The 20,076-nt window shown below is 44.7% G+C and overlaps 2 protein-coding genes across 2 annotated transcripts; one reads left to right on the top strand and one right to left on the bottom strand.

The window, feature by feature from the left end:
* Positions 1-7,577: 7,577 nt before the first annotated feature.
* Positions 7,578-8,268, bottom strand: LOC119524212 (c-Myc-binding protein-like). The gene has a single exon (XM_037822857.1). The coding sequence runs from the start codon at positions 8,266-8,268 to the stop codon at positions 7,957-7,959; it is 312 nt and encodes a 103-aa protein (XP_037678785.1). The 3' UTR covers positions 7,578-7,956.
* A 443-nt stretch (positions 8,269-8,711) lies between these two features.
* Positions 8,712-18,212, top strand: LOC119524107 (nuclear RNA export factor 2-like). The gene is made up of 21 exons (XM_037822757.1): positions 8,712-8,723; positions 8,878-8,933; positions 9,157-9,307; positions 10,012-10,095; positions 10,204-10,308; positions 10,425-10,505; positions 10,631-10,700; positions 10,856-10,944; positions 11,064-11,171; positions 11,339-11,448; positions 12,640-12,676; positions 13,027-13,095; positions 13,182-13,237; positions 13,385-13,492; positions 13,613-13,671; positions 13,782-13,897; positions 13,993-14,035; positions 14,609-14,681; positions 15,223-15,405; positions 17,835-17,895; positions 18,042-18,212. Exons 1-21 carry the CDS (start codon positions 8,712-8,714, stop codon positions 18,084-18,086), a joined length of 1,716 nt encoding a protein of 571 aa, XP_037678685.1. The 3' UTR covers positions 18,087-18,212.
* Positions 18,213-20,076: the final 1,864 nt, after the last annotated feature.

The raw sequence follows: 20,076 nt of genomic DNA, 5'->3' as shown, positions 1-20,076 counted from the left end.
CCTATCCCCCATTTAGGGGGAAAAGGGGAAAAAGAACTTGCTTCACTGCAAGGCCGAAGTTACTTGCCCTGGGCTGCAGGATTTAATACCAGGACTTAGACCCTGATCAATCTAACCCCCAGATCCTACTCCCATAACCAATAGTGAGTGACACTGCATCAGGACTGAGATGAGTCCTGGGGACAGGACTCACTCCAAATCTGATGGGCAATGATGGGTGTGGTGTCTGGGACCAAATCTGCTGACTCCAGCCTTCTGTCCAAGAGACCCATCTTGGCACCTTGCTCTCCTGTACCATCTCTCCTTTCTCAGACTATGTGGGAACTGCTTCTGTGGTGTTAACTGAAGGCGAAGGAACAGGGATAGACAAGATATACATGGAAAGAAGGGAAGTTTCCAGAGGAGTGCCTATCACCAGGATGAACTCAGTCTCTCAGAAGCTTTTTCAGTATTGTGTTTTATTTTGTTCCCCATGCTAAACCTCATCTTTCTGACCCCTACACCATCTCTTGGACCTTTCACTCTCCACGTCAGGTACTTGTGTCCCTTCTTTCCCATCTGTACTTGATTCCAAACACAGTCATTTCTACTGCTCTCTTGACAATATCAGCGACTCTCTGGTCCCAACATCCATCCTTCTGTCCCCAAAAGTTGGTAATGTGCAGTCCAAAAATTTTATCTATTTAGCAGAGAACTTTTGTGTGATAAATTGAAAAGGGGACATTCTGGGTCAAAGTGCAAGATGGACTTTTGAATGGTTAAGCCTACTGTAGGAAAATGATCTCTCACATACTGTTACTGGAAGTGAATATTGGTGTAAATACCATGAAGTAAACCCGGGAAAAAATCTCTTATTTTAAAAATATTCATGTTCTTCACTTGGGAAACTGCACAGCAGGGACACAAATCCTAGACCTACCCTAAAGCACATGCCAAGTTCCAGCGTGTCCTGTGGCCTCCACTGCTAGGGATGCTCTGTGACCCTTGTCAACCCTTGGGTTGGTGTTCTATGCCCTGCGGCGTAGCATCCCATTATTTGTTTATACAGAAAACTCTATTAATTTCTTAATTTAAAAAATGAATTCCAATATTAAAACCCCAAGATGTAAAAACAAACACCAAAAAGAACATCCAGCATTAAAAAGCCTATTAAAAACTAAAAGAAAAAGCATATGAAAATGTACAGTGGGACCCACTTTTGAGTGGCAGTTCATGTACCAATATAATTTTGGACACATTTACATGTAGCATAATTATAAATGCATGTAATGCAAAACATTGTCATACAGGCACATGCACATACACAAACACCCCTCCCTCCCTCTGAGACAGGAGTGGTTCTTCATGTCTGTCACAAGGCTGAGCAACTACAGACATGCCAGCCTGTCCACATGGCTCTTTCTACACTTGCCAGACATCCTGAAAGCCATGCCTGCTGGTTTCAGGGAAAGCCTCTCCCTCATTTCCCTCACCATTGCTTGCAAAGTCTCCATGTCTAGATCATGAAAGCTGCACCTTTAGCTTTAGTCAACAGGGGGTTACTTAGCGCTATTTCTAAATGTACAGTAATGCAAAATACTAATTGGAAAATTCATGCTAGTTTCACAAAGCAGGCTATGAAATCGATGTAGGTAGAATAGAATGAGATGGGTGTATTCTGGCCCCTGGTATTTTCCAGACATGGCCAGCCCAAATCTTACTTTAGTTCCCCACAGTGACTTCTCATCTGCAAACCTTATGACCCATCTCCAGGTAGTCCAAGACAGATCCCTCCACCTTATCCAAGACACCTGGTTCCCATCAAAACAGGAGTGACTAGCACAAAACATCATCCCCAGCCTGTCTGCAGAATTCTGTCCATGAGTCCTGAAAGCTCCCCACTAAAGGAGAGCCAGTGAGTAGCTCTGGGAGGATGCTGGAGGTGGGGGCAAACCAGCAGGTGAGGAAACACCTCCTGTCCTTCCAATTACTTGGCTGAGGCATGCTGGGAAATGTGCCTAAATTCTGTGAACCTGATTTTCCTGATCTGAAAAGGGAGTGTGGGATTTCTGTGAGGATGTCAAAGAAAATGTAGTGATTTTGCCCAGTTCTGAGCAAATGTCGGTTGCTATTGGGCAAGTTTTGGCTCCTTCTTGCCCCATTCTTTCACTACCATAGCAGAGATGCTGTTGCCATGTACTCAGGGGCAGAGCAGTGATGTAGGCAGAATTCCAAAGTACACAGGAAGTAGCAATATGAACATGCCTGATGTCATAAAAGATACCCACTACCATTTCTGTGGGACATATTCAGCTAATACTTGGTGGATGGAGCCTGAGAGGGGAGTCCAAGCTGTATGGGTGACAGGTACCACTTGCTTTATATTGCTCCAATTTCACCTTCAATTCTGGCCAGTTGTGCTTACAACTTTGAGATGGGATTTTTTCTGATAAGGAAAAGTTCAGTAAGTGGATGAGTGTGTATGTGTGTTTTGTCCTTTGTATCTCTGTCCCTCAAGTCTCTCTGTGGTTTTTTATAACATGCACACCCTCCTGTGAGCTTCCCAACACAAGGCCTTCTCTGAGATTGCCCATGTCTGAACCACCATCATGAGGGAGGGCTCTGGCCCTGTTTGGGAACCTGAGAGTTGATTTGGGGGTTGCTGTAGCTGTTAGCTAGCTCATGTTTACAGCTTCCCCTCATTGACAGTGTTTCTTAGGTCACATCAGTTGTCGAAAACGACTCTGATTCTCACTATACGGTTGTCGAAAATGGCTCTGACCGCAAGCCATAATTCCGAACTTTAATGCATTTTTTCCCCAGCCGTTCAACCTTCCTCTGTTTTGTTCAGTGCCATGAATCTATTTATGACTTCTGTTAAGATTACAGTGGCTTGAGTATCACCTTTCTATTAATTTATTTCCAAATAGTTTTATAACATGCATTACACAATTTCTATTCGTTTTTTATAGAAGATTAGAGAACAGGAATAAAAAGTTTAACGTGATCACTCACATTCTCTTCAGTAATTATTCATTCAGTCATCCAGTGCTATTTCTATTATCATCATAATTATAATTAACACAGATGTAATATAATAAGTTTAATCATTGTGACAAAGCAATAGTTTCTATCATATGCTTGATATATACATTTTATTGGAATAAGACTTACAAAATGTTGCCTGCCTTGTAATTCCTTGGGTCCTTCTTTTCCTCTTGGATGCTTGGGCATGCTTCTGGAATCAAATCTCATGAACAACCCCACAGCACAGCTAGGTTATTGGAGGACTGGGTAAGATATGGAACCAGGAGAAAATGAGTAACCCAAATGGGTGTGGCTCTGGGGTCCAAATGACCAGTGTGCACTCCAGGTGAACCACCCACAGATCAACCTTGTCCTTCTAAGTAGCTGTGTTCTGCAGCCTCCAGAGATAATATTGATACCCTGCCATTTGCATATAAGTTGTTATACTTGAGGATCAAAAAAATGATAGGAAAAGAAAAGCAAATGGATGCACACACAGGTGATGACAGTTTTTTTCTACGACAGATGATTCACAGAAGGTATGGTGTTTCCAAGATGAATTCAGCTCCCTGGATGTTTTACACGTTTTTTCTATTGCCAATGCTTAATTTTACTCTTCCGCCATTTTTCAGGACCTCAGGAGGATGAAGTAGAGTGTAGCAAAATCCTTCTACTCTCATTCCAGTGTCCACCAAACTCTGTTTTCTATTTCCTGCAACTTGTTAAGCTTCAGCAACCCAAGGGAGGGCATGGAGCTGGTGAATCAGCACATCACAGCCTTATTGAGAGAAATAGCTGAAGGAACAGAATGTCATACAGCAGGCACAGAGGCTGGCCCAAAGCAGGTCCTGAAAGTTCCCTGGGTTTACTACTAGCAGTACACAGGATCCATCTTCTCTCCTGTCTCCTGTCTGAGACCCAGGCTTCCTGGGTCTCATTGGCTGCCCCTATGAGTATGGATCCATTGTAAATGGCTCCCTGGGTTTAGGTTGTTAGCAAGCTCGGTGGAAGGAGGGGGTCAGTAAGAACCAGAAGTTAAGGGCACCTCTTACTCTCTGTGCCTGTCAGAGAGGGGACATGTGAAGGCTCCTTCTTACATGTGTGGCCCTGAAGAGGTGGTTTAGGGCCTGCTCTAGCCTTTCCCTGATGCCTTGGATGTTTTTTGGCAAGACCGCTTCATAAGCGATATGGTGTTTTTCCATACATAGGGACATGCTCTCTGGTGGTCTCCCTTTTTGTGAGGTTTACCAGCCACTGATGACCATTGCCTAGATCCTTGATCTAATTGGGAGCTTGTAAGTGATGATACTCAAATTCTATCATGCTTCCATCATATATTAGCTGAAATACACCCATAAAGAGAAACTCTCCCATCGACAGTTTGGCAACCTTCATGTATAACTTATTCAGGACAGGCATGATAAATATTTGATTCATTCCTTTCATTGATGAATTTTCATGGAAAGAAGTTGATTCTCTGGCTTTCTTCAAATGCTACCAAACAATGTTTCTTTTTCCTTTTACTGTCATTTAGTATCATTATGAGTTTGTGGCTTCTTAATGTTTTGATGGACCTCAAACCCTGTTTGTAGGGTTTTGAGCAGGAGTGTGACATGATTTGACTTAGGCTTTAAAGAGTCACTCTGGATGCTGTGTTGAAAATAGGTTGTACAGGAGCAAAGATGAAAGCAGGAGGACCAGTTGAAAAGCCACATGGTCAGGAGATAGATGTTGGTCATTTGGCCCAGGATGGTAGCAGTAGAGGTGATAAGAAGTAACCAGATTCTGGATGTATTTTGAAGGTAGAGCAAGAGAATTTTCAGATCCATGGTTACTTTCATTTTCAAGTGTTACCCAAGGAAAGTCCTAAAGGCTTTGAGTAGCAGGACCTTCCTGAGAGCGAGTCACACAGTGAGAGCAGTGAATCCCAGATAAGTCAATCTGAGGCCTAGTCATGATCAGTACCTCCGGGAGTGATCAGGAGTGAATGGAATTTTCCTCATAAGTACACCCTGAGATAGCCTGGAGTAATTAATACATAAAATTGATTAAGATCCAGACCTAGAGCATCTTAAAGGTTAGAGTCCTAAAGGAAGCTGGTTTCTAGCAGTCTGTCTTAACCTCCTGCTCCCCCAAACCACTGGAATTGCCATCAGCTGGTATATTGTGTCAGTTGAATGTGTTAAAAACAATATATCCTTAGAGGATCCACCTGTGGGAGAGAGAATTGAGAATATCGTATTTCTGTAGATGCCAAAACAATTTCCAACTCTTACCAGATGTTGAATTAGATACGATGGTGGGAGTGTGGGGACCAACAGCAAGGAAACTCCTAGGAGTGAAGGCAGGGTGAAATTAAAAAAGAAAATTTAAAAGCATGCCTGCAGCCACAATATCCAATGAAGTAGACTTCAGGGCAAAAAAAAAAAAAAAATTACCAGAGACATTATGTAATGATAAAGGTCAATCCACCAGGAAGACATGCCAATCCTAAATAGTGTACCCACCAAACCACAGAGCCTCAAAGATAATGAAGCAAAAACTGATGGCACTGAAAGGAGAAACAGCCAAACCCACAGTTGTAGTTAGGGCCCCTTGCAGAAAGTGGTAGAATTTCTAGAGAGAAAATCAGCAAGGATATAGAAGATCTGAATAACCCAACAAGCCAACATTATCTACATGACATGAATAGCACACTCTGCCATCAAGAACAGAGAACACAATTTTCTTCAACTGTCCATGTAAAATAGACCATCTCCTGGGCCACCAAACAAACATCAAAAAAGCAAAGTTAAAGGAATTCAAATCATACAGAGTATGTTCTCTAGCCAGAATGGAATCAAACTAGAAATCAATAACAGAAAGGAAAAAGGAAAACCTCTAAACACTTGGAAATTGCAGTTGACACCTGTCATTCCAGGTCATCACTCAGACCCTTGTTAAAGAAGAGCTGAGGTTAGACAATGTCACCTTCTTTCAGGCTGAGTACAAAGAAAGCTCAGTCTGGACACGTCAGAGTATTGTTGAGGGCAAGGCTGGAGGCAGGGAGACAGTTTAGGAGGCTGTTACATCAGCCCCATCCACTGTTAAAGCTTGCACTATACTGGCAAAGGAAGTACAGCTTGCTGATTGTTTTTTGTTTGTTTGTTTGTTTGTATGTTTGTTTTAATTTCCACTTGTCTTTATTGACAAAAGGATGAACTTCTTAAAGAAGCCAAGTCTCCCTCTCTTCCAAAACCGACATGGGGCCATGTTTTATTATTTGATGGTTCTTACCACATCCTATCTCATATTGCAATTGCTTATATATATGTCTTATATTTCCAGGTCATTCGACTTGATAATGCCCAGCACTTAGCCCACTGCTCTCCTTGTAGAAGGCATTCAAAGTGATAAGAGAGATATCAGTTCAGGTTAAGATTCTTCCATCAGTATCTGCACTTCTCCCAAAACAAACTTCTGACTAGAAGAGGCACAGATCATTGGCAACATTCTTGCCAGTATGACTGATAAAAATTCCCTGAAAACTGATTTGGTCTCAAGTTTCCAGCAGATGCTGAGACTTTTGCTAGTTAAACCAGCTTTCATTAGATTACTTTTGTTTTCTATGTGTGTTTTGGCCAAAAAAATAAAGATAGGTTCTCTAACAATAGTGACAGAATATATGGAATAGGACTACTTCTTAATAATGACATTCAATCAATGAGGAAAATAAATGATGTATAAAACAAAACATCTGACTATAGGTCTTCCAAAAGAAAAGAAAAAGGACTAACAAACAAGTACATATAGTGCTTTACCATTTACAAGTCTTTCACATACATTCTCCTTTGACCCTCACAACAACCCTGTGAGGTAGGCAGCACAAATATTCTTCTCATTTAACAGATGAGGAAAGTGAATCTCAGAGCGATTAACTGACATGCCAAGGTTCTACAATTAGTAGATGGTTGTATTTTATCAGTCTTTGGCCTAAAAATTCAGTACCCAACCTCCCTTCATATGTGCCCTACCTACTTCACAGGGATAGTGAAGACAAAATGAATTCAAGGCTAGAAAAATACTTTGAGGGAAACAGCACTAAATAATTATACCCACAAACTATAATCTTCCATGATATATGGCTCATTCCCCTTCTCATACCAGCTGTGCGTGAACCCAGAATTTTATATTGCCTCTGTTCTGTGCTCAACTAAGCAGTTTTCCTAAGGGTAAGGCAGGGGAACAATGTGATACTGTTTAAAGTTATATAAATTACAATCGGGGTAACTGCTGTTAGAGCAAATTGGAAAACAATTAACACAGAAAGGCCAATGTGCAACTAGGATCCACTGAAGCACAAAGCAAAGCAAGGCAACTTTATCAGATAGGACATGATTGCATAGAAGGGAAACGTGGTGTCAGAGTTCAAACTGGCACACACATGGTTAGCTAAGGCAAAGTGGTGGCAAAGAAGAGTTATTCGTTCTGCATTAAATAAACAAGAGCAGAGGATTAATGGGAACCTGTGCAAATGCATCTTATGCCACACAGATCTCTCCAGCTGCCAACAGGGAATATAAACCGTGTCATCTTAATTTTAAAGAATGACCGTACCTGTGCTCATTTTCTGTACTAAACCAAGGAATAGCTCCATGCTAAACTTCCTTGGCTAAAATATAACCAGTACCATCATTACTAATCAGACATCTTTTAAGGTAATGAGAACTATTTAGATGGCTGTTTAGATTTTTTTCAGGATTTACTTTAGATTCTCCTGCTTTAAGACCCAAAGAAAGTTATATTGAGTTTTTATTGGTGATTCTATGTGTTTATAACAATTAGAGTATGATAAGTGAATTTAACATATTAAAAGAGTTCTATAGCATCTGTTCAGAAAAGATTATATACTATACAAACTATTCAAGTCATACAAAACCATTTTCAGTGTCTTTTCAACTGAGAAGAATCCTATTCAGCACGCTTCTCCTCCTGAGGTGGTTCATACTGAGAAAGCTTTGTTTTCAGGTTTTTATTTTCTTCTACAATAGCTTCATATTTCTCTTTCATTTCTGCCAATTCTAGGCGAAGCAGTTCTATTTCTGGATTTTCTGGCGTAGCAGCTCCTAAGTGATGCTTTAAAAAATCCAAAGCACTGTTAGGTTTTTCTGGTTCTTCATATAGGGCTACCAATACCTTGGTCAACGTGTCCAGCACCCCCGACTTCTCCAAGTACCTCCGGAACTGCTTGCGCTTCGAGTCGGCGGCTTTGTAATGAGCCATAGTGAAAGTGGCCACGGCGTAGCTGGTGCCCAAGACCGTGGCTGGCAGGCTCTTGCTAATTGTTAATGAAATCTGTTTGGTGGCTGATTGAATTTGAGAGGTGCGAGAGGATTTGGGAGATGTCTGCCTGTTTCGGTGCTGTCGTTGGGTTAGTGAGACCTGAGAGAAGGCAAGATTAGGATGCCTTCCTGGGGTACAGCTGGTGTCTGATCTAAACCATGGATGCTCACACTTCTGTTCTTTATTAATCCAGCTCCATTTTTTTAAAAGGCTCAACACAGTTACCTCCTCCTCCTACAAGATTTCTCCCCTGATTATGCTGCCATCTGTCAGATAAGTCTCTCATATCTGGACAGGCAGAAGAATTTGCTTTCTGGGGTTTGTGTGATGGCTCCCTTAGGGCTGGTTGGCACTTTGCTTGCCCTCCATGGTGTTAGCTCAAGATGTGGTACATGGTACGTATTTTTGTTCCCTATTTCAGAATACAATGGTGGTGGTAGCTCCCCTCACGGAAGAAAGAAATGTTGGAGTTCTTCCTGGGGGAGTTTTGGCAAGGGGAATCTTCATTATGCATATGGTGGGTGTGAGCTTCAGCCTTTCCAACTTCAGGAGGATGATGGAAACATGGCAAAGAGGAATGTCGTCAAGGAATCCAGAATAAGATGGTAAGTGTTCAGACATCCTAGTTGCCACGTAGCAGCCTCTAGGACGACGCAACTCTTTTTGTCTGTGTGTTCTTTTTCTTACCCCAGTGGAAAACTGAAGAATGCTAGAAGTGTGATCATGGTGGAGGAATCATGATTGTAGGCCTGGAATCAGCGAGGCAAGGGGGTATAGAAGACTTTCTTAGCATTTATTGACAGTCTCCTCCTCTCCACTTCCCCACAGCACCCCCTATATGATCCGACCCAAGAACAGGACAGTTATATGGCATAATGAAGACCATATCCGTATTACTGTGTGGAGAGATAGAAAACATCCAGAGAGAGAAGTGGAGAAGTGGCAGGATGAAACCCAGAGGAGCTGGTTCAAGATCACAGTGAGTGTCTGGAAAAAAAATGCAGGGAATGTGCAGGAGGAGTTGTGGTGTTCTCACGTACAGAGTTTGGTACTTAGCTGGGGGCAAGTGGAGTTGGTAATCCATCCTTTCTGTTACTAAGCATTTGCATCCTTGATTTTCTAGGATCAGGTTAAGAGAAGAGGTATAAAGGGAACACGCTGACTGCAGGGAGGCCAGGGGAAAGTATCTAAAGGCAAAGGCAGAAACTACTGCCAAGGAGATGGTACAAGTTCACATCTGATGCCTCGTTTGGCTCAAGCTGTGTGTGTGTGTGTGTGTGAGAGAGAGAGAGAGAGAGAATGTGTGTGTGTGAGTGTGTGTGTGTGTGTGTGTGAGTGTGTGTGTATTGACGGAAGGGGTGGAAAGTGGCGGGCAGGGCTCAAGTCTCTGGAGTTCTTGTCAGAGGGGCAGGCAGGGTCTGCATTTGAAAGGATGTCCTGGAACTTTATAAAAGGAAGGTCATGTTAAACATCTTTTGTTGATTATTTGGAGGACAGTTCTGAAATGGAGGGAAAAGGGATTGAGGAAATCCATATTTGGCACAAAAATAGAGAATCATGCAAGTGGTCTCTTCTGTAGGAGTCTTTTTACAGCTCAGTGGAGAGTCAGAAGAAGGTCTAGTCTTTGTTTGGTGTTAACTCCATGTGGTCCCTCTTGTCTCCATCCTTTCTCTTCACCCCTAGGTTCCTTACGGGAGGAAGTATGATAAGACATGGCTACTGGATTCAATCCAGGCCCATTGCAGTGTCCCCTTCACCCCGGTCGATGTAAGAGAGGATGATGAAGCCAGATGAGTGGGCAAAGGGGAAGGGGGCCTTGCTGAGTAGGAAGGCTCGGGCCTCTGAAACTATTACACTTGCCTCCATTTCCTGCAGTTTCACTACGTGAAAAATCGGGCTCATTTCTTTGTCGAAGATGCTAGCACTGCTTCTGCATTGAAGGATGTCAACCACAAGATTTGTATTGAGGCAAACCGAAGGGTGTGTGTCCAGGACATTAACCATGCCTAGCAGGGTACAGGAGGACAGGCCAGGGACTGGGTCGTCTTCTTTGGGATCAGAGTTCCCAGTGTTTACCCTGCCTCTCTTTCCTGCAGATATCTATCTTTGTCAATCCCTCTGCTGTTCCCCACTCTATGCAGAATAAGTTTAATCCAGAACAAATGGAGCAGCTAAAGGTAATGCAGACTCAATATATGCTGAGATTCCACATTCAGACTAACCTCTTCTCTGCTCCTGCCCCCCCTCCAATTTCCCCATCACCTCCATCACCATGGCCTCAGAGTTATATCTGTTTCTGCAGCTGACCATGTGCAAACGATATGATGACTTGCAGCAAGCTCTTGACCTCCAGAGCTTACGCTTTGACCCAGGTATGGCTGACAGCAGTAATTCTAGGGCAGCGGAGGGCAGAGGGGTCTGCCTGGGTGGCAGATTAGGAATGATAAATTGTGGAGGGATTGGGGCTGGTCCTAGTCCATCCGGGACCCTCTCAGCCTTCTCATCCCCTTCTCTCGCCTTCCTTAAGACTTGGTGGGCCATGATATTGACATGATACTGAATCGAAGACACTGCATGGCTGCCACCCTGAAGATCATCGAAGAGGATTTCCCTGAGGTGAGGCCTCAAGCTCAGTGCTGGCATTTGAGTAGAGGGGTGGAATAGGTTGAGAGAAGGCAAATTTTTCTCCCTAGCTCAAGATAGTAACCATCAGGCTAACTCTTCTTCCCCAAAAGCTGTTGTCCTTGAACTTGTGCAGCAACAAACTGTACCAGCTGGATGGCCTGTCTGACGTTATACAGAAGGCCCCCAAAGTCAAGATCCTGAACCTCTCCAAAAATGAGGTGAGAAGAGGGAGCCAGACCAAATTTGGGGTGAGGGTGGGGATTAATGCTCATAGGGTGATGACAGGAGACAGGCAAAGGTATCTTTGGGTGAGGGTGGGGGCTGGTGGTGCAGGGGCCCAGATGCCTCTCTTTCCCTGGTTCTCCTTTTCCTCAATTCCTCCCAGCTGAAGTCGGTGTGGGAGTTGGAGAAGGTGAAAGGGTTGAAGCTTGAAGAGCTATGGCTAGAAGGGAACCCATTGTGCAGCTCCTTTCTGGACAAGTCCACCTACATAAGGTCAGTTGTATCCACTGTTGCCCGCCTTGTTTCAGAGGAAGTTTGCCCTCCGAGAAGCCTGAGCTACCCGTGAAAGTGCCCATCTGCAGGAGGCGGCAGCCCTTATCCTTTGGGGGGGGTGTGTGCTGTGCCCATTCCTCTATCTCTGTCCCTCAGCTGTGCTTAGATCTCCTTGCCTTCCTGTTGCCTGCTCACCTGGCCCCACTGGGGCTGGAGTCTGTTTCCCACCTCTCCATACCCGGCCTTCTCTAGCAAGCACTCCCATGAGTGTGCTAGAGGAGGTGGGGCTCCCCCTTCCACGCAAGGGCCAGGGGTGTTCATCCTCGAGCCAGATCCTGCTGCCCTGGATTAAGAAGTTCCTTCTGGTCTGTGGGCTCCCGCTGACAAAGGCCTTCCTGCCTCTGTGCTGAAATGGGGCTTCCCTCCTCTGGCCTGTGATGGGCTCTCTTTCCCTGGCTTCAAGGGAGTCCCCCACCTGTCCCAGGCTGAGATGGGGTCTGTCCTGCACTGTGGTGAGGGTTGAGGCCCCAGGACGACTGCTGTAATGACATCTCTTCCAATGTCCTCTGGCCCAATGCCAGGAGCTGGGGCTTCCTGGAGAGAAACCTGGGTTCCCTGAGTCCCTGAGAGGTGGGCCACTGCCAGCAAGCAGAGGGCAGCCCAAGGCAGGTGCTGAGTGAGGATGGCAGAGGGGCAGAGATGGAGGAGGAGACAGGAGGACTGCCCTCTGAGGGGCACTGTCCCTTCCCCACTCCCCACATCACAGGTTCCTGCTCATCTTTCAGGGGAACACTGGGGAGCCCAAGGCGAGTGGGATTCCTCGGGCATGGGACCAACTAAGACAAGCACAGTGGTACAGGGGCCATCACGAGATAATGTGGTGATCATAGGTGGCCAGACACCCTCAACCCCATGCTATGCTTGGGCCTGGTCCTTTACTCCTTCTGGGGAAGGGTTCCTGCCCCCAGGGCTCCTCCTTTTCCATGCCTGGCTCACACAGGGAGAGATCACACAGGTGGCAAAGCCTCAAATGCTGGGCCCAGCCCAACAAGGGCATGTTTTCCATTCCTTCCTCAGGCCCCAGGGCCAGCCAGGGGCAGAGGAAAGAGCTGCATCAGGGGAGCCATTCATGAGGCAGGGCAGCTCCACACTTTCACTTCCTTTTCTTTCTTTGGGCTTAATTTCTGACAGCTTCATCTTCGAATTGTTCCCCAAGTTATTACGCCTGGTAAGTGTATTCCTTTATCATTGACTCATCTGTCACCGATGCTGCCCATGACCTCCCCTGAAGCCTTTTCGGTCTTTCCCAAGTTACGTTTTGTTTCTGACCTTCACTGGGGACAGACCCATGTGGGGACCTGACAAATCCTACATGCCTTCTCCACAGAAGCTCTCCACTGGCCTCTAGGATGCCCTGGTGAAGACCCCAATGGTAGTTTTGCCCATGGAATTTCCAGGGCCCTTTGACATTTGACACCTGACCTCTGTCCCCACTCTCTCCCAGGCCCATTCATCTCACTGCTCATCCAGTGCCACCTCCCTGGTCTGCACTGATGACTTCCTCTTTTCTTTCCTCAGGATGGCCAGGAGTTACCACCACCAGTTATCGTTGACTCTGAAGCCCCCAAGATAATAAAGCCTTGCAAGGTGAGGAAGAGGTGCCAAGGAAGGGTTGGTGTATTGCAAGGGAGGCTTTGTCAGCCACATAATCCCAAGCTAACCCCTGATTGCAGGAAAGCTATAAAGGATCTGAGGCCCTGAAGAGTCTCGTCCTGCAATTCCTGCAGCAGTGAGTACCCCAGGGACCCCGAGGCAGGGAGGGCTGAGATGGGTCAGGCTGGTGCAACCACAGGTCTGTTCATGGGGAGGAGGGACATTTAAGTCCCCTTAGGGGCTGAGACCACAGAGATGGCCTGTCCCCTTTGCTTCCCTACAGGTATTACTTGATCTATGACTATGGAAACCGTCAGGGACTCCTCGGTGCATACCATGACGAGGCCTGTTTCTCCCTGACCACTCCCTTCAGACCCCAGGACACGGCCCTGTGAGTATCACAGCCAAGGTTCTGGTCCTGGGCAGTGTGGTTCCCCAGAAGACACAGGCCAGCTCCTGGCAGTGCCCACCATGGCTGGACCACAACTTCCCATTCCTCTTTTTGTCCTAGAAGCAGCTTGAGCGAGTACTTCAAGGTCAGCAGGAATTTGAAGAAGCTCAAGGACCCTGGTGAGCATGTGATGGAGGAAGATGGGGCTGGAAAAGGGGGTGTGAAGGGTCAGTCATGTGGACCAGGGTGGGTGTGGCAGCCCCTCATCTTTGCTTTTCCTCCCCCACAGACCTGCGGGTTCAGCTGCTGAAGCACACAAAACATGACATTGTTGACTCCTTCAGTGTGTTGCCCAAAACCCAGCATGACTTTGGCTCCTTCCTGGTGGATATGTGTGTTCAGACGGTGAGCACCTAATTCCTCCCTCACTCAGGCCCAGAGAGCCTGAGGTGGGTAGGAGGTTTAGTGGGATCCCAAGTGTCTGAATTCTTCCTTTTCAGGAAAGGATGCTCTGCTTTTCTGTCAATGGGGTGTTCCAGGAAGGTGAGTGTATGTAGAGATCCCCTCCCCAGATCCCCCACTGCTCCCTCCTCCTTGCCAGGTTCCCTTTCAGAACTCTCCCAGTTTTGCTGACCCCATCCCTTCCTTTCCCATTCCTTTTGTGTTCTCCTGCTCCCACTGTTCCCTCAAACCCTCTTTGTTTGAACTAAGTCCATGGCTGCCTGCCCCAACACAGTCCAGGAATTAAGGACACCAACTATGGAGTTTGATGGCTCTCGTCCCAGGTCCTTGCTAACCTCTTAGCTTCTTCTTCTGCAGATGGGACTAGTCATACCCCTCTCCTGGGTTGCTGTGGAAAATGAATCAAGTGAATTGTGAAGTGTTTGCACAGGGCCAGTCACAAGAGGTCCTATCACAGGGAACTGATTGTTCCTATTATTCCCCCCTCCCCAACCCCAACATGCCCTCCTGGCTTCCAGTGAACAACTCTCCCGGTCTGGCCCCTTTCAGGGTGCCACATGAGTATCAAGTAAGATTCTGACTGGGGAACACTGTTTGTGAGTGGGTAATGCATATGCAGCTCTAAGGTGGCATTGTTTTTTGTTGTCATTGAAGTGGAAGGAAAGTCTCAGGGATCTGTTCGTGCCTTCACCCAGATCTTCGTCACTATTCCTGGCAGCAGTTCCAGGCAAGTGCTTTGTTGTGTGTGCACGAGGGAACACTCACCCCAGCCAGGGGCCAACAGCATGGGAATGTGGTGGTGTTGTCCTTGTGGCTTTCTCAACATTGCAAAAAGCCAAACAGTCAATCCAAGGAGCAGTCTAACCCTGTGGTTAAGAGTGTGGGCTCTGGATTTGGAAGACCAGGTTCTCTTCCTGACCCCAACACTCACTAGCTGTGTGACTTTGGCCAATTACACGTCCTGTCTGTGGCTCAGGGTCTTCCAGTGAAAATGGAGATTAGACTGTCTGCTTCCTTGATCTGTTGTGAAGGGTATAAAACCGTTTCTGGGTTGTGAGTAAACCTACAATTCTAGTAAAGTTGGTAGACAATCTATCCATACATGGATTTTGTGAGTGGGGCAAAAGGTACCAGCCAAGGAATCTGGGAGGTAGGCAGAGTAGGGGTATGGAAAGAGTCTGGTTGCTGAGTGGCAGTGGGAACAGGATCATTTGTTGGGGGTGGGGTTGTCCATTATGCAGTTGTCTCACGTCCCATTGTTCCTTCAGTCTGTGCATCGTGAATGAAGAGCTGTTTGTGAGGGACGCCAGCCCCAAAGAAACCCAGGGTGCCTTCTCCATCCCAATACCCACACCCTCCTCCAGGTACATGCTCACCCTCTCCCAGGAGCAGCAGGAAATGGTGCAGGCTTTCTCCATCCAGTCTGGGATGAAACTCGAGTGGTCTCTGAAGTGAGTACTGGGGATAGGGGTTGGCTGGGAGGAGCAGGGAAATGAATAATGGGAACTCTCAGGTAATTTGGAAAAATAAGTATTTGGATCATCTTACTTCCAGTAAAATGTGGGCCCATGGAAAAAGTGTCCTAATTGTGTACTGTTATATGTAAATAATTTTTAAAACAATTGAATGCTCACATGACACAATCGTGTTTAAGGAGAATCCTAAGGATCCCACTAAAGAGCTATTAAAACTAATAAACTAGTTCAGTGCGTTTGCAGGATGCAAGATCAATGTACAGAAATCATTTGTATTTCTATGCATTAGTAACAAACAATCCAAAATTGAAATTGAGGAAACAGTGCCATTTACAATAGCATCAAAAGGAACGTAATACTTCGGAAGGAATTTGACAAAAAAGTGCACAACTTATATTCTGAAACCTGTAAAACATTGTTGAACTAAAATAAAGAAGACCCAAATAAATGGAATCACATCCCGTGTTCACGGATTGGAACACTTAATGTCAAGATGGCAATCCTCCTCAAATTGCTCTACAGATTCAGCACAATCTTTATCAAAATCACAGCTGGCTTCTGCTTCTTTGCAGAAATTGACAAGCTGACCTTAAAATGAATATGGAGGAAATCCATTGGACCCAGGATAGCCAAAACAATCTTGAAAAAGAACAACAAACTTGGAGGACGCCCCCTTCCTGATTTCAGAACGCACTGCAAAGCTACTGTAAAGAAGACTGTGTGGTACTTGGCGTGTGGACAAACAGGCAGATCAACACAATAGGATTGAGAGTCCACAGGTATACCCTCACATTTATGGTCAATTGATTTTCAACCAGGGTTCCAAAAAAGGAATTCCATAGGGAACAATTAGCCTTTTCCACAAGTAATGCTGGATAACTGGATATCCACATGAAAAAGAATGATATTTGACCTCCACCACGCACCATACACAAACAAAACGGGGTCAAAATGGATCAAAGATGTAAAAATGAGAACCAAAACTATAAAACTCTTGGAAGAAAATACACGGGTAAATCTTTGTGACCTCAATTTCGGCAGTGGTTTCTTATATATGACACCAGGATCATGACCAACCAAAGAAAAAGTAGACAAATTGGCCTTTATCAAAATTAAAAGCTTTAGTGCATCAAAGGGCACTATCAAGTAAGTGAAAATACAATCCACAGGGTGAAAGAATATGTATTTGAATCATATATCTGATAGGTGTCTAGTATTCAGAATATATGAAGAACACTTACAACTCCTCCATGGGAAGGCAAACAACCCAATTTAAAAAGGGGCAGTTTCTCCAAAGAAGGTGTATAGTAAGCACATGAATAGAACCTGAACATCATTAATCCTTAGGGAAATGCAAATCAGAACAATGATGAGATACCACTTCTTCAAACACCCTAGGATGGCTTCAATCAATAAGACAGAAGATAACAAGTGTGGGTGAAGATGTGGAGAAATTGGAACTCTCAGGTATTGCTGGTAGAAATGTAAAATGGAGCAGCTGCTGTGGAAAGCAGTTTAGCAGTTCCACAAAAAGTCAAAAATGCAGTTACCATATGTCCCAGGAATCCCACTCCTAAGAATATGCCGAGAGAGTTGAAAACATATGTGTATGCAAAAACTTGTACATGACTATTCCTAGCAGCATTAGTCACAGTAGCTGAAAAGTGGAAGCAACCCAAATGTCTACCAACTGATGAATGGATAAATATAATGATGTACATCCATACAACAGAATATTGCTCACCCATAAAAAAAGAATGAAATTTGGATACGTGCTACAACACGGATGAATCTTGAAAACATTTTGCTAAGTGAAAGCAGCCAGAGGCAAAAGGCCACATATTGCATGATTCCTTTTAGTGAAGCATCCGGAAAAGGCAAATCTACAGAGATGGAAAGTAGATCAGTGGTTGCCAGGGTCTGGGGGAAGAGGGAATGGGTAGTGGCTGCCAAGAGGTAAGGAATTTCTTCTTGAGGTGATGAAAATGTTCCAGAATTAGATTGTTGTGAAGGTTGTACCAACCTGTGACTATACTAAAAACTCACTGAATTGTACATTAAAATGTACACTTTAAAATGGTGAATGCTACAGTATGTGAATTGTTTGGAAACTTGTATTTTTTAAATTTCCTCTTGCTATTTTCTTGGACATCTTTCTTTATCAATATAAATTAAGCTCCCTTCTGTTTTGAACAGCTGTATTTTATAGCTTTGAATTCCAGGGGTAACAATGCTAATGGGTAGACATTCTGATTTTCACTAGGCGTCTTCATCATTACACACAGTGCTCATTCTGGTACGCATGTCCCAGCATAATAATGACATGCATTTGTAAGTGGCATTGCACGGTCTGTGCGTCTGCCTTGTGGTAGTAATGGAAATCACCTGTTCTTCTCTCACCCCAGGTGCCTGCAGGACAACGAATGGAACTACACCACAGCTGGACAGGTCTTCACCATGCTCAAGGTGAGGTCTGGGATCCCAGTGGGTAGAGGATGGATGTTTCCGGGCCTTCAGGAAGGCCAAGAAGGTGGAGGCTGGGGGGCCTGGGGATGAAACTCAGGGCTCCTATCTCTTCTGGTATCCCAACCCCTTCCCACCACTTCCCCCAGGCTGAGGGCAAGATTCCAGAGGAAGCCTTCACACAAAGCCCCTAAATGGAGCCCTTGGATGTCGTCTTCATCTTCATCCACATCATCTTCGTTTCTCCTTTCTCCAGCCTGATGCCTCCCCTGTGACTGGGGTTACAGGTCTGGATGACCAAGAAGCCAAAGTTAGTTTGTAGACCAGACCCTTAACCAACCGAAGGGACACTTGTTCTGTGTAGTTTTCTCATTCACGATCTCTGCTTCTTCTCATAATAAAGAATGATGTTGCACGTTGTATGTTGTGTGTCCTGGACTGCTCATCCCCTGTCCCAGCCATGAGCCAATGCCTCCCTCTTCAGCCCTGGCTGCCCCTAGCAGGCACTTCAGGCTTGCTTCCATAGATAGTATATCAATAAATCCCAATGAGAAAGGACACATGTTACATGTGGGGATTGGCCTTTGGAGACAGTGTGACTCAGTGTGATCCTGTACCTGAAGGTCAGCAGAAGCGAGAATGTTACCTGGAACAAGGGCTTTGCAAAGGATGTCCACTGGCTGGTGAGGGCAGTGAAAAAGAAGAAAGGTGGGGACTCACATATTTTACTCCTTATTCTTACTCATTTGGAATTTTTTCAAAAACCATGTTGTGAATACTTGCATGGTTTACATGTATGTGAATGGGGACTTGGCCTTTTCGCACCTCTCCCCATGTTTCCATCTGTCTTCCCTCCACCTTGCTGCCACATTCCTGTTTCTGAAGGTGCACTGTGAGAGGTGTCTCACTTTAGCACCTTCAGAGTGAGGGAGAGTCAGACAGCTGGCCCAGTGCATTCCTAGGAGAGCTCCACGCCCATGTTCTTTAGGGGGTTCAGCCATTTATTTTCAGTTGCAAACAAAATTAGCACAGACTCTCACATTATGGTCACAGAAAGATTCTGTGGGAACTTTCTCAACGACTGGCAATTAGCAGTCCAGAATCGCAGGCAAGTGTCGAACAGGACACTTGTGCAATTTATGTACCACACTTCTGTAATGTTTGAACTTTAAAAAACAGGCAGAGATAATTTTTGAAATTATAATAACAGTAGAACAAAATGCTCAAAGTCACAGTCCTATAAGTGATAACATAAGATCACTTTCTTGATAATGTCCTGTGATGCATCAGTTAACAAATTATGTCTCTACTTAGAGTTTTGCATAAGTTATTTCCTACCACCTGCCACTTTTCAATTCTTTATATACATGTAATTAGGGTTCAGTATGTTGGAGTGTGAATTTCTTATAACTATGCACTAATGGGGGAATTGCCATTATGTAAAGAATAATTCCAACCTTGTTTTTCATGTAGTGCCTCTGTACTTCCTTAAGCCTCAGTCTTCTCACCTAGAGAACAGAGATCCCACTTATGCGCTTCTCATCCACATTGTGAGGAATACAGGTGATACTAGCAAGTTAGTGAACAATCCCAGTGTCTGACTCAACTCAGGCACCCCAAGCTCCCTGGTTCCTGTGTGCATGGAACTGTGTGTGTGTGTGTTTTTGTGTGTGTGTGTGTGTGTGTGCACACATTTTGTTTATTCTTTCATCTGCTGAAGGACATATGGGATACTTCCACCTTTTGATTATTGTGACTAATGCTGCTATGAACATTGGTGTACAGATGTCTGAGTCAATGCTTTTCATTATTTTTGGTATATACAGAGAAGTGGGAGCGCTGGGTCATATGATTTTTCTTATGTTTTAACTTTTTGAGGAACCGCCAAACTATTTTGGATGACATCCACACCAATTTGTATTCCCAACAAGACTGTAAAAAGGTTTCTATTTCTCCACATATTTGTCAGCACTTACTATTTTCTGTTTTTTTAGTAATAACCATTCTAGTGAGTGTGAGGGGTTATCTCACTGTGGTTTTGATGTGCATTTCCCTAATGACTAATGATAAACATATTTTCATGTGCTTATTGGCCATTTGTATATCTTTTTTGGAGAAACATCTATTCAAGTCCTGTGCTCACTTATTAATTGGGTTGTCTATTTGTTGTTCAGTTGTAGGAAT

Source organism: Choloepus didactylus, chromosome Y, assembly GCF_015220235.1.
Source record: "Choloepus didactylus isolate mChoDid1 chromosome Y, mChoDid1.pri, whole genome shotgun sequence".
In the NCBI taxonomy this organism is placed as follows: Eukaryota; Metazoa; Chordata; class Mammalia; order Pilosa; family Megalonychidae; genus Choloepus; species Choloepus didactylus.
The sequence above is the reverse complement of the archived record's forward strand: the minus strand, read 5'-3'. Positions and strand labels throughout refer to the sequence as shown.

Bases quoted from the DNA above. Each gene is read 5' to 3' on its own strand.
- LOC119524212 (XM_037822857.1), bottom strand. From the start codon at position 8,268: ATGGCTCATTACAAAGCCGCCGACTCGAAGCGCAAGCAGTTCCGGAGG.
- LOC119524107 (XM_037822757.1), top strand. The intron at 8,934-9,156 runs GTAAGTGTTCAG...ACTTCCCCACAG, and splicing joins AAGGAATCCAGAATAAGATG to CACCCCCTATATGATCCGAC. The intron at 13,672-13,781 runs GTGAGCATGTGA...CCTCCCCCACAG, and splicing joins GAAGAAGCTCAAGGACCCTG to ACCTGCGGGTTCAGCTGCTG.